Below are 13,996 nucleotides of genomic sequence, written 5' to 3'. Positions count from 1 at the left end.
GTAGTGTCCTTGAGTTTCCAATCAGATCGAATCAGAACCACTGCTCACTCCTACCCAGCTCATCCAGATATGGTCACTTCTGGCTCCAAAATAGAAAGATGGTGACAGTCAAAATCTGAACTCGAGGCCTCAACGGTAGTTCACAAACCAATTGGTGACGTCACTGTTGGTTACTGCTCGGTTGCTCCTCCATCTTTCTATGGTATCACCGGCTCTGGTGAAGGCCTTTTGGTTTTTTTTGCAAGATTTCGCAATCACCGTAGATTCTCTTACAAGCCTGGAATCGGAGGCTTAAGGGGTGTTCATTTGGTTGCAATCTGCAACCTCACCACTAGCTGCTACTGAATCCTACACACTGCTCTGAAATCTTTAAACATTACCACTTTTTGGTCACTCTTCATGTACATTTTCCATGCACTTTTAGCTTTATTGTAACATTAGAGGCATTTCAGAAACAACCAGTGGATGCTGAAATAGGTTGTAGGTTGTTTCATGCCATGTATTAATATAAAAACCTCTTGAAACCATTAACTTTGAACAGCTTTTTAAAATGTAGGCAGTAATACTGTGGACAGAATCAAGTGTCAAGATGAGGTATATTTTTGAAAAATAGAGCTTGGTGTAAATATCCTGAAGAACCATTATCATTTCCACACATTATTGCTTGTTTTACAGCCCAAAAGCACCATAGTGCTGATGATTGTGAGAGCGGCAATTGCAGACAGACACAATGCAGTGTGATGAGAGGGATTGAAGTGCTTCCACAAACGTGTATAGTGGCTTTATTTGATGTGGTGAAGGAGCTTTGTCATCATTTATTTTCATTGTCTCTGCAAAAGCTGGAAGGTAACAAAAGTAAAACAGCACTGACAAAGATGTTGTGTATTCTACACTCCCAGGAGACTCAGACTTAAGATCATTGTGTGAAAATAAAGGAAAAAACAGGCTGCTGCAGCAGGAACCGAGAAGTCAGTGAAGAAAATTAAAACATCAAATATCATGTGGTGACAGACAAAAATTATCTAAATATCCATGTATTAAACTTTAGATTATGTTGTCATTGAAAGAAGTGACTTTCTTTATAAAGCCTGTTTTTTTTCCCCTGAGCCTACAGTGTAGATGTATAGACAATAAGAAAATGTATATCTTTTCTCCCTGCGAGAAAACAAGATAATATCAGTATTACATGCAGTCTCTTTGGTGTTCTGTAATATGTGAAACCTCATTTCATCTTGACATTATAGGGCTGGTGCCTGGTTTGGTCTGCTGTTTGTGACTGTCTGATAAAAAAAAAAAACCTGAGTCAAGCTGTTTGCAGACACCCAGATGTTGCAAACTCACGCTGTGACACTGAATTGATTATCTTGAGTTGAAGTGCAACGTTGCAACACAATAGTTACCTGGAGTATTGTTTCGCAAGTGTACACACACTGTTCTGGTTGTTTGAGAGTACTGTGTAGCAATCAAATGGACTTTAACAAGTTAAAGCCTAATAAGGCTCTGCCTCAGCAGAGAGATCAATGCACTCACTGTCCAATCAGGCTGTTGTGTAGCCGATAATGGTGCTGCAAGGTTGCCACTTGGCTCACCTTAAATTCTGCAAACTGAGAACAAGAGCGCAGCTTGGAATGCAAATACAACTTGATGCACTTGCTCATAATACTGGATTGATTTCAGATAACTGCTAGTTTACAAGTTGTCTGCCCTCCAGCTACTGGTTAAAAAAAACAATGCCTTTGGCCTCAGCACCTCAGACAATACCCACCAGAAAATTCTGAAAGCCCTGAAGGCAGGTGGGTTTTGTCAATCATGAGTAATTGCAGTTTGTGGGCTTAGTTTCTCCCGAGGCTGGCCGACCTGGCTGTCTGTTGTTTAATCATTTCTCAGTTAAATAATAGTAATCTTTGTGAGTAAATTTAATTTAATTTAATATATTTTAATATTATTCCATTTTATTTGTATGTACTGGGCGCATGTATGTATGTATGTATGTATGTATGTATGTATGTATGTATGTATCTAAATAGTTTCTTCTGGAGGTGTAACCACCTTCAAACGTAGATTACTATCGGCTCCTGGGTAAGTGAGTCACTAGTGGGGCAGACACGGTTGACAAACAACAGGAGAAAGTCTGACCAAGAAGCCCAAGAGGCTGCTGTGGAATAAGTCCTGTGTGACACTGAAGGAATACATTGGTCACTGAAAGCATGCAGATGTCCTTCATTAACCTCCCTCCTGATGAAAGACATACATCATTTAATACCCTATATAAGGGGTACTACTATATATATTGTATAAAATTGTGTTTTATACTAAACTGGAGGACTGCAGGAGCCTTGCAGGGACAGGTCCAGGCTAGTCTCGCGCTGTGAGTGAACCGGTGCCCAGCTTGAGAACAATATGTTGGATTCATGTTGATGTGTATTTAAAGACATTTAAATTTGTGGGGAAGAAATTGGGGAAACAAAAGAAAAATTGTCTAATCAACCAAAAATTTCACAGACCCCCTGAAGTACCTCCGCGGACCCTCTAGGGGTCGCGGACCCCCTGTTGAAGACCTCTGCCCTATATGATAAAATTCTAAATACAGTGACTTGGACAATATATTGAGGCCAAACAAAACAAATAGGCCACTTTTACATAAGCTTTGATAAATAATAGGCTTTTATATTAACAATCTGCTTTAGTAATGCAAAACTGCATTTAAAATTTCCATGTACAACATATGGTCCCTTTTTGTGTCAGTGCCACATATAGACTGTATCTATCACCACTTGCCAAGCCTGTCACCTCGAAGTTTACGTGTTTTTGTTGTTGTTGTTGTTGTTTTTTTTTAAAGCAGCCCTATATTGTTATAAATGACCGAGAAACTGTTAAAACAAGTACTTAAAAGGTGAGCCATATGCCCATATTTAGCCTTTTTTTTTTTTTTTTTTTTTTTGCTCAGTGGACTGAATGCACCAAGCAACTAGGATTTAAGACGAGTAAAATGATGTACTGTGGGTGTTTAAAACAAATGAGTGCGGAGGATATCCACACAGTAAACATGCTGGTAAAAAAAAACAAAAAAAACGACGAGTTCAACAAAGGTATTATGGGATGAGAAAGGAGCATACGTTTTTCTTCCGGTTTGGTTTTCCGACTTCCGCTCCCCGCCTGGGGCGAGGTGTATTTTCTTGCTGTTTATTTCGTCTTTGATGTGGACCGGCATTTTCCCACAACACCCTGCTCCTGCTCTCACAGATGACGAAAATGGCGGACAACTCATCTTCGGTAGGTTTTCGAAAGATACAATGTTATTTTAGAGACATTGACCAGTTTCGGGACGTAAATTAACACGTTTTTTTTTTTCTACAGGTCGAGATTGTGGAGGGCTGTCGCCTCCCCGTTCTCCGTAAAAACCAAGAACACGAAGACGAATGGCGTAAGTATTGTCCGTTTGTTTTTCCTGTGCTAAGCTAATGCTAACGAGCGGAGCTCAGCTGTTGTTAACAGGAGCCACGGCCTCCCGTCAAAGCGCCGTAAACAGCTCACTCACAGAGGACACGAGTACTTACACTGTGCTCATGGATTTAATTTGAACGTTTGCTTCACCAACTTTCATCAATTCAGAAATTAATTAGTCAACTCTTACTGTCATTTTTATAAAAATAAAATTAAAAAAAAAAAGCATTTTAGGAGGAAATCCATGTGACACCAGGCTGATGTTTACAAACCTGAAACAGAAGTGTTCAGGTGGAGTAGTTGTTTTCCTGAATGTGTATTGCCTCTTTTATAAGGATTGAGTTTGGGTCAAAGTGGTTGTGGTTGACCCTGCTTGTGTTGGCGGGTCAAAGATAAAAACAACAACAACAACAATAAAATCAGCTTTAATGAGCCGGACATCGCAGTGACCCTCCTTCAATTAACGGTGTTGTTTTTGATAGTCACAAACCTCCTTGTGACAGCGTTGCTTTTCTCGTGTCTCAGCACTAATCTGCATATTTTAAGACATTTCTAGCCTCACATCCAAGTAGGTTTTGTGGTTCCCAAACCTTTTGGATTAATGTTTCATCCTTTAAATCAAAGCCGCCCCTTGTCACAGCTCACATGAGTGAATGAGAGCAAACTATGAATAACAAACAGGCTGACTTTTTTTTTTTTTAACAACAATTTAAAGCAATAATTTTCCTGCACTCAGTTAAAATGTGACTCTCTTGCTTTTCCAACAGCGTTGGCTGAAATTCTAAGTGTGAAGGAAGTCTCTTCGAGAAAGCTGTACTATGTTCACTACATTGACTGTGAGTGTAATTTGTGTTCTTCTTGTTTTTCTTTAACATTTTAATTATCATTTATAATAAGTACTGGGACTGGGAGTCATTGGCAATTTCATAATTTGATTCAGAATTTATTCTTGATCATTAAGAACAAAGCAAAGCTAATGAAGTATTTTAATCCAAAATGTGCCCAAACACATGCCTTGTTACATCAGGTCATTAACCAACATTGTAGGTCTCCCTTTTTGTATTTCATTTGTGGGTCAATTCAAAATCGTAGGAGAATCATAATCCTTTTGTGAATTGATTTATTCTCCCACTGCTGTTTTTGTAACTGTATAGACTGGATTACATTACACATGAACATCCCAGCAGTTGTGTTCTTATTTGTATAAAATTGCTTGTGTTTAAAAGTCAACAAGCGGCTGGATGAGTGGGTCACAGCGGACAGGCTGGACATGAAGAAGCTTCAGTTCCCTAAGAAAGAAGCTAAAACACCAACCAAGAATGGTCTCCCAGGCTCCCGTCCCAGTTCTCCGGAGAGGGAAGTGGTAAGTGTGTACTACACCACTGAGTGTTTATCTCGCACCTTCAAACGTGGCTTTAGTACACTCAGGATTTGCAGCATCATTTTAACATTGTTAAAACAGTAGTTTATACAATGTTTTTTCATTTACACCCCAGTGTGTTTTGCAGCTGCAAAAGAAACAGTAAATGTAACACATGGCTGCAAGTGGGACCGCAGGATGTGATCAGTGTTGCCTTGCCTTGAAAGATTTTCACAGAATTCAAAAGTTAATTTCAGTTTCAATCGCTTAATACTGCCTTGTGTATGTAAAAGTGTATGGTGAAGATTTAAAAATATTAAATTACCGTTTGTAATCAGTGGTCAATACTACAAACAGCTTAACACTGTTGTTGATAAAGAATAATTTTGTGTTTTATGATTTGGTCATCTCCACCGGTGTTTGGTTTGTTGGGCAGAAAACTCAGAATAACTACAAGATATTAGTAACAATCTACATGGTCACTAATGACCTGCCGGATCGGTGATTTGTTCAAATCTACTGACAGAAAACGCAGCATTGACACTTTAAAGATAATGTCAGGAAAATATTCAAGGGGCTTTTGTGAGAACTCCATTTTAAGAAACATATTTTCTGTTTTTATTTTTAAATCTTTGTATTCATATGTAATTCAGATCTCAGATTGGCTGTCAGAGCCTTTTTTTTTTTTTAATGGTTTCTTTAATGGAAATGTTTCAATTGATTGATGGGTTAATTATTATGCAAGTCACTAGTTCAATTGTGTGCACAGTGAATACTTGAGGGTGAACATGAATGTCAGTTAATCCCCTTCCTTCTCTTCCTTTCTGTTCAATTCAGAGGAAGAGTCTAGATCTGAACGTACAAACGGCCACAGCTCCTTCCAGAGGCAAAACCCTCCCCACACCGGTACAAGTTGAATTTACCCCTTTTAGAAATGACTGAGACCTGTTTGAACCGAGTGTTAGCATGTGTCCTGAGTGATTGCACGGCTGAACTGATTGGGAATCCAGATATGAAGGACCGTGACGTAATAAAAGGAAAATGATGATTTAGTCGTGTACATGACATCCAGGGTGGTTTTAATACACAGTTTAACCAAATGTCTGTCAGGTTCATGCAGCGTACTTGTAAATCAACATTTCGGCTTCTAATCTTTCAGATGGCAAGCTTTGTCCTTGTTGTAATCTCTTATGTTGTGGTGCTGAGGGTGGATTACTTGGCTTTCATCATCTGCAACTGTTGAATAAAATATATAAAAAAATCTGCATGCCCTGAAGCAGCTAACATCTTAAATAGCACAACTGGTTTATTGACTACTGTTGACATATTGTTAGTTGCAGCTCATCTTTGTCCATCGCATCTTAATACTAGGTTTAAATAAGGTGTAATTTACATTAGACTAGTTTAACCTGGAAATTGGAAAAACCTATAGAATTTGATTTACTACTAAAAAGGCACTCATTGAAGTAGAACTGGAGTGCCCAGTTTTTAGTCATGACGTTGGTTTGTATTTTAAAAACTGAAGCACATGCCTGTGGTCAGGCTGAAATATAAAAAAAACAATCTTGTTTGGAAACAAAACTTGTGATTCAGTTAGTTTTGGTTAGTGTCTGAGCTCCTTTTAAGCCGAATGTCTAACGATGTTTGTTTGCTGCAGAAGAGGAAAGTAGAGACCGTCCCCTTGGCGACTCAGGTAGCCCCGGCCACCCCCGTGCCCTCCCTGCCAAGTTCAGCTGAAGCCTCTCAGGCATCTGTTTTTCCCGCTGTGAGAGAGACCACCACCTTCAAGGCCCGCGAAGACCATGACCAGCTCTCCTCGCTCACAACGGTAAAGACAGTCCTCTTTGATTCTCCTGTGTTTGAGTTGAAGTCTTTTATCATTTGCTGATGAACAATTAATCATTTCTTTCTAACAATAGAACGGCACTGCCCGACGACTCATCCCCGCTCAGCCTGGGAGGAAGAGGAAAGCTAATTGTGGGGGAACAGACGAGGTATGGAACTTTGATTTGTTTCATCTTTATAGTTTGTTTATTTTCTCCATTTTTCCATGTATACCTTTTGTTAGAGTCTCTGCATGTTTTTGGTTTCATAGATTCATGGTTTTTTAGTCTTTTATTTTGAGCACTGTAAACTAAGATACATGCACAGTATACCAGTTGATTTATGGCGGCATTCTCCCAATCAGCAGGTGACAAAATCCTTTAAATTGGAGCCCAGCTGATGCACAAATTCTACACTTTAGTCAAAGAACATGTTTATATTGTCCTAACGAATAAATAAAAAAATATAGAAATCTGTCTCTTCTGCAGTGGAAACCACTCAAATGTAATGATAGTGAGGAAAGAAAAAAAAAAAAAATCAATACTTTGTCTTCCTTTTAATATCTCACTTGTTTTTATAGAGATAACTATCTATTCTATTTTATATTCTTCTCTTTTCTTTTTTGGCCAAGTCTAGAAACATTATGTTGACAGAAGTATTTTCCAGTAATTTCTTTTAATTTGTGTGTTTGCAGCTCATGTTTGTTATGCTGTTTGAAGCAGGATGTTACAGTTTTTGGGTTTAGTTTCTATCTGTTAAGAGTTTGCGCAAGTTAAATTATTGTATTGGGGATAATGTGTTGTGCTTTCATTTTCCAACCTCCACTCTGGTTCTTTTCTGCAGGTTTTTCTTTCTTTCTTTTCTTTCTTTTCTTTTCTTAGTCTAGTTTGATGTTGAGTTGATTTATTTTGGCCTTTTGTTTTGTTGTGTTGAAGTTCAGTGACCGAATGAATTGTTGCAACTGTGCAATGTGGAATATTTATTTACATTTTGATCAAATGTAGTCAAAACATTACAGAGAGCTAAAATTCAACTCCACATCGTATATAAATCCCACATTTATTTTAAGTTTATGGTCTGACTTTTGTAAAATAATTTAAAATGCATGTTTATTGTTTTGAAAAGGTTAATGATGTAACCCAGCATCAGATGTAATTGTAACTTGGTCCATTTTGATTACATCCACATTTTACACTGAATGACAGTTATGCACGTAAATAGAAGATTTTATGTTACTAAAAGAGGCCGAATAATGACCAGACTTAGCAAGTCAGACCTCTAATGGATTAACATAGTTTCTGTTTACTCCATAAAGTAGGTGAGCTGCTGTATTGAGTTTAGAAAATGGCTGCAGCTGACATCTTACATGGTCACATCGTCTTTGTTGACGATTGCCGGCGGGTTCTTCATATCCTCACAAAACCCACATGAAATGAATGTTTGTTTTTGCTCTTTGCACCACTCTTCATTCACTGTCTAGCATCTCCGTCCGTATTTATGGCTGCAAGGGGAAACTACAAATGTTGGACTGAAATTCAGTATTGTATTAAATCTGCCCCCTCAACCAACGTGTTCAGTGTCAATAAGGATCATTTCATTACCCGCTTTAGTTTCCTAAAGCTCGTGTTTTTGTGTCTTTTTCTGCTAGATGATAAAGGTTTTGCAGTATAACAAGCCTCAAAGTGCCAGTGTCTTTCTACCACCACCAGAGGTCTGTTTTATTTCCTATTATTGCCCATTGATTGTGTGTTGCTGTCCAAATTCAGCTGTGCCTTAGTGGGTGCAGCTTACCTCGGACCCAAGTTCAGTCCATTTCCGACGAAACGTGTGTGATTACTCATGTTACTTAAAAGAATCAAAATGTGTTAAAAAAAAAAAACCAACAATCTTATAATGCATATAATTGAGCAGCTTTTTATTTTACCACAATTTGAACTGCTGCAGCAACAGTGTCTAATGTGTGTACATTGTTTACCTCCAGGACTCCCAGGACAGCTCGGATGGCATCCCGACTGCGCCCCGCATGACAGGCAGTCTGGTGTCCGATCGCAGCCACGACGACATCGTCACCCGGATGAAGAACATCGAGTGCATAGAGTTGGGACGGCACAGACTGAAGCCCTGGTACTTCTCACCGTACCCACAGGAACTCACCGCGTTGCCCATCCTCTACCTCTGTGAATTCTGTCTCAAGTACCTCAAAAGCCTCAAGTGTCTCCAGAGGCATTTGGTGAGAACCTCTTTGAAACCCCTGACGTATTGAGCCCTTAAGTTATGGCTGTTTAGATCGTTTCTCATCGTCCTCTGTCCACCATCTCTGACAGACAAAATGTAATCTAAGACATCCTCCAGGCAACGAGATCTACCGCAAAGGCACCATCTCCTTCTTCGAGATTGACGGCAGGAAAAACAAAGTTCGTGTTTAGATGTGTTTCTCATTTGACTTTTGTTGTTATTGTTTATTTGTGGTTGATACATGTCTGTTATCTTTTTCCAGAATTATTCCCAGAACCTGTGTTTACTTGCCAAGTGTTTCCTGGACCATAAAACGTTGTATTACGACACAGACCCTTTCCTCTTCTATGTAATGACAGAGTATGACTCCAAAGGCTTTCACATAGTGGGCTACTTCTCCAAGGTGCAAAAATCATGGAAAACATATTGAACTATGTGCACAGTGTGTACGTTCAGTCCTCGATCTAACCAGGTGTTCCCAAATTCTTAATCCATGTGTGCAGGAAAAAGAGTCGACAGAAGATTATAACGTTGCCTGCATCCTCACCTTGCCCCCCTACCAGCGGAGAGGCTACGGCAAACTGCTTATTGAGTTCAGTAAGTGAAGTCGTCGTGTGGTCAGGCAATATTTTTTTGTTTTATATGCATTTCTATGTTCAATATTTCACCTGTGTTAATTGTCTGTTCTGTGTCTGTCAGGTTACGAGCTGTCCAAGGTGGAAGGGAAGACGGGGACTCCTGAGAAGCCGCTTTCTGACCTCGGTCTCTTGTCCTATCGCTCCTACTGGTCCCAGACCATCTTGGAAATTCTCATGGACCTGAAACCTGACAATGGAGAGAGGCCACAGATTACCATCAAGTATGTGACTGTTTAGCTCAGCCTGTTACTGTTTTCAGAGCAGAACTGTCATAATTTTTCTTTTCTTTTTTTGTACCCGCAGTGAGATCAGCGAGATCACGAGTGTAAAGAAAGAGGACGTTATTTCAACGCTTCAGTACCTCAACCTAATCAACTATTACAAGGTGAGAGTGTTAATTAATGGTTACACTCCTCTGCTTCAAATTTAAATGAAAATGGATTTACAACGGGTCCTGATCTTTACATCTTTACAGTCAAATATCTCTCTGAAATTTAAGTAAAGAGAAGATGATAAATATGATCGAGGATAAAAGTGTTATTTAACATTGTATGTTTCTTCCTAAAATGTTTGCAGTATGCCGTGAAATAACGCTAACTCTGTCTTGCTTCCTGAATGTAGGGTCAGTACATCCTGACTCTTTCAGAGGACATTGTGGACGGGCACGAGAGAGCGATGCATAAGAGACACTTGCGCATAGATCCAAAATGCCTTCACTTCACTCCTAAAGACTGGAGCAAACGGGGCAAGTGGTAGAGTCCCGGCCGGGTTCACTGAATATTCTCCTCCAGCGGGGACTTGAAGCAAATGATGGGATCAGAGGAAGGTTTTTATTGAGCTTTCTCACCGGGAACCTTTTTGATCCCAGGACTTCTGTTCAGATTCAGAACACTGAACATCAAGTGTCACTTGAGACGCAGAAGCTTTTCTGGCGAATATTCATCATATATTGTATTTAAAAGCTGTCAAACATGAGGACAGAAGACCGACTGGTTAACAGCAAGAAAAAAAATACAACACACCTTCTACTGTGTAAAAGATCCTGTTTATGACCAAAACAGTGCATTAAAAGAGACATTAGGTGTCCGTTCAATAATGTAAATTAAAGGCTAAAATTGCAAACGTACAAACCCCCTAGCTGTGGTTTTGTAGAATTGCTTCGTCTGTTGACGAGTCCACATTTTATACAACACACAAAGTGGATTTATTTTCTTTTGTCATTGCTCCTTCGGCCAACACAAGCAAAAATGTCTCTGTCTAAACCCTTTGCCAATGTCGTCTTTTAAAATGATTTATGCATCCCACAAAGGTTCGATTGGAGACGTACGCCAACAAAATGTATTATGTGACTCTGTCCAGTCATTATTTAAAGTCATCAAACTCTCGTCATATTTAAACCTGCAGTGCAGAACTTTTGTCTCCCTCTTCTGCCAGTGAGAGTAACTTTGAAACCACTTTCAACACATACTTACGTCATAGGCTCCACTGTAGCCTACTGCGTCGCTACCGCTGTAAAACGGTGAATAAATTCATCTGATACATTAATTCGGCCATTGTGGGATTGTCTCATCAGACACCAGATTTAGAATTTCTGTATACCATGAATTACAGAGGGATTGAACTTCCTTCAAACGTAAAAGTCCTGCACCGTAGGTTTGACATACCTTTGTTTATGAAAAATATACTGGACCTATAACGCACATTAAACAATGGGACAACTAATGCCTGAACAGCACTTCAACATTTTCTACTCTCACTCGTGATTCTGGTTCAAGTTGATCAGGCTTCCAGACGCCTCTCAGATGCTTCTCGCAGGGCACAGGAGTGTCAATCGTTTTCACAGTTTGACAACAATACCTGTTGATCTGCAGACTCTTGATTACTTTACCATTCACACTTATTACCAGCGAGTGAAAGAGAAGTGCGCTGTGAGTGTGTAAACAGGGAAAATGTCAGATGTGTTTTGGGGGAAAGACACCTGCCCATTTATATTCTCATTTCAACACACAAATAGAAAAGTTCAGTTTTTTATTCTCTGAGTGCCTGATTTTTAATGTCTCTCAACTAAAGAACAGAAATGTTCCTGTAGTCTCTTACTACATGCTCCAGGCTGGTTTTAATGTCAACTAATTAATAAGACATGACTCATAAAAGTACGTACATTTAAATAAACAGCCAGAACCAGACCTGCAGTTAAAATGCTGCGTAAGAACCAACAAGGTCAGTTCAGGTTTGTTTTTTACAAAAGTCACTTTGCTTTTCATTTCCTTCTATTTTCCATAGTTGTTAGTATTTATCTTTGTTTGTGATCATTCAGGTAAATATTTGTTCCTTCTTTGATAATCCATTTTGTACGCAGTGTGCAATGAGACAAATCATTTCCCTGAGTTAAACATATTTTCCCTGTGACTGTACATACTGAAGACAGAAGCCATGTTGAACTGTTAGAGGAATGTAAATTTAGTGTACAGTTGTCTTTCTTTTTCTTTTTTTTTTTTTTTCAATGTTATCTAACAGGCTGCACAATATTAAGACCTAAAATTGATATCTTACCTTCAGTTTGTGTTTTATGTTTACATGTCTAAAAGGATGTTGAAAATACTTTGTTGAAATCATTTAGTATATCTTTATGTGGAACACAGTTGAGAGTATCATTTGAACATTTGATATGAGAAGCTTGTTGAATTGATAAAAAAAATCTTGAAAACCATGTGTGTATCCCGAATGCGTATCTTTAACTATGTGTACTGACAGAGACCCAGGAGCCAGCTTCTACTGTGTATACAGGTAAGGCAAACGGTGTTTAAATACTAGTTAAGATTCATATTTGATACGAACTGTAATGTAGGACAGTGAAGTAACTTAATACAGATCATTCCTGCAGGACTCGGTGCTCACGATGAGTCTGTAAAATATTTATTAGTGAGTTTGCATATCAAATAAATGACAGAAAATATTTTTTTATAGAAATCATCAATGCAGTTAAGGTTAAATAACCAATCTGGCCAGTGAAAAATACTGTTATCGTTTAAGCTGTTTTCGCAGCATTTTGCATTGGCGCGACCACCAGGGGGCAGCATTGTAATTTTACTGTCCTGTATGCAACAGTTTAAACCACATGCTGAAGTCTGGCACGAGGGATACTTGTTTAAAGCAAATTCAGTAATGCAAACTGACCACTTTAAATCGGTTTCAACTGCCGACGGAATGTGGACAATTGCAATGAATCAAATTTTAAGCAAAGCACCGCCGCATGTGTGAGGAACAACTGCACGTCATGCCTGTTGCTGACTGACATCTTTACTGCTGGACAGGACAAGGTAGGCAAACAGTTGACCGTCTAAACGATCCTATATCACACCCTCAGTTGTTGAAGGTAGTTGTGCAAACTTCAATGTTGATAAATGCGGCATTGTTTTTTTTTTTGCTGAAGGCACCAATTCATTGAGGGGTCAATGCAGCCGCATCAAACAGCACAGTGCTCTGCTGCTGTCACCTCCTGAAGGTCAAGTTTGAATCCTCAGCCTCGCTTTACACTCGATTTCTCTGCAACTCTGGTGAAATCTGTCCCAACGTCACCTCACACCCATTTTCTTTCTGCACCTGGCAGAGCCACAGCAGTCCTCACGAGGACGGAGAGGAATTTCACACTAATCTAATATCCTCCCTACATCTGGGAAGTCTTCCTGACATCTACATTTCCTCATCCTGATTCCTGTCTGGTGGCAGAATTTGTATTATTTGGAGCCACAGACCCAGGGGCTTTATTTATTTATTATATTTTTGGCTTCAGATACTTGTACTCTGAAAAACTCACCGAGGATGTAGACAAGACTTAAAGCAGATTCTTTAAAACTCCATTCTGGTCACTCTGGTGGAAAAAAAAATAGAATCTGTTAAATGTTCTGCAAATGGAAGCTAATGTACAATAACTAAAAAGCACTCTTTCTTTGTGGTTGTATCTTACTATGCTTTAAATTTAAAGAATCAATGTTGGTCTTTATAAAGAGGATGGCTGAGCGCTGCCCATCATTTGCAGTTGTTTCAAACTTCATGTCTGTAGAAAATGATGCCTCGAAAAATGTATTATATCACAAGAAGGACAAAACTTGCACGATAGATGCGTTGCTTTGCAGAGCTGTAAAAAGTGCATGAGACTTCTTGGCCCTAAAGGAAAATGTCCACTTGGTGTCACTGCAACACTGAGAGTTGTGAGGCTATGTCCTCTCTAAAACCAGATTCAGTTGAGTCAGACCATCACAAATCATGCACCAGCACTATGCATTTATATGTTAATTAATGAAGTTAATTAATTGTATAACAGGAAGAAAATGGGCAGATTATATTAGACTTGGATGTAAAATTTGTTATAAAAAACCAGTCTGGAAATTCAGAATATTAATGTTTAAATTTGTTTTAAATTATTTAGTTCATACTGTTTGTGTAAGATGCTCATGAACAACACATTGGGTGAATGAAAATGTAAGAGATATTT

At 38.9% G+C, this 13,996-nt stretch overlaps 1 protein-coding gene across 1 annotated transcript; it reads left to right on the top strand.

The window, feature by feature from the left end:
- The first annotated feature begins 3,206 nt into the window (after positions 1-3,206).
- Positions 3,207-12,211, top strand: LOC138196492 (histone acetyltransferase KAT5-like). Its single transcript, XM_069146584.1, has 15 exons — positions 3,207-3,273; positions 3,358-3,424; positions 4,212-4,280; positions 4,671-4,807; positions 5,642-5,710; positions 6,462-6,632; positions 6,724-6,798; positions 8,277-8,339; positions 8,610-8,858; positions 8,953-9,042; positions 9,126-9,266; positions 9,367-9,460; positions 9,563-9,722; positions 9,805-9,886; positions 10,123-12,211. The coding sequence occupies exons 1-15, from the start codon at positions 3,244-3,246 to the stop codon at positions 10,255-10,257; spliced, it is 1,632 nt and encodes a 543-aa protein (XP_069002685.1). The 5' UTR covers positions 3,207-3,243; the 3' UTR covers positions 10,258-12,211.
- Positions 12,212-13,996: the final 1,785 nt, after the last annotated feature.

Source organism: Embiotoca jacksoni, unplaced genomic scaffold (genome assembly GCF_022577435.1).
Source record: "Embiotoca jacksoni isolate LCO1_2020_lvr unplaced genomic scaffold, fEmbJac1.0.p SCAF_13, whole genome shotgun sequence".
In the NCBI taxonomy this organism is placed as follows: Eukaryota; Metazoa; Chordata; class Actinopteri; family Embiotocidae; genus Embiotoca; species Embiotoca jacksoni.
This window is presented reverse-complemented; position numbering and strand designations above follow the sequence as displayed.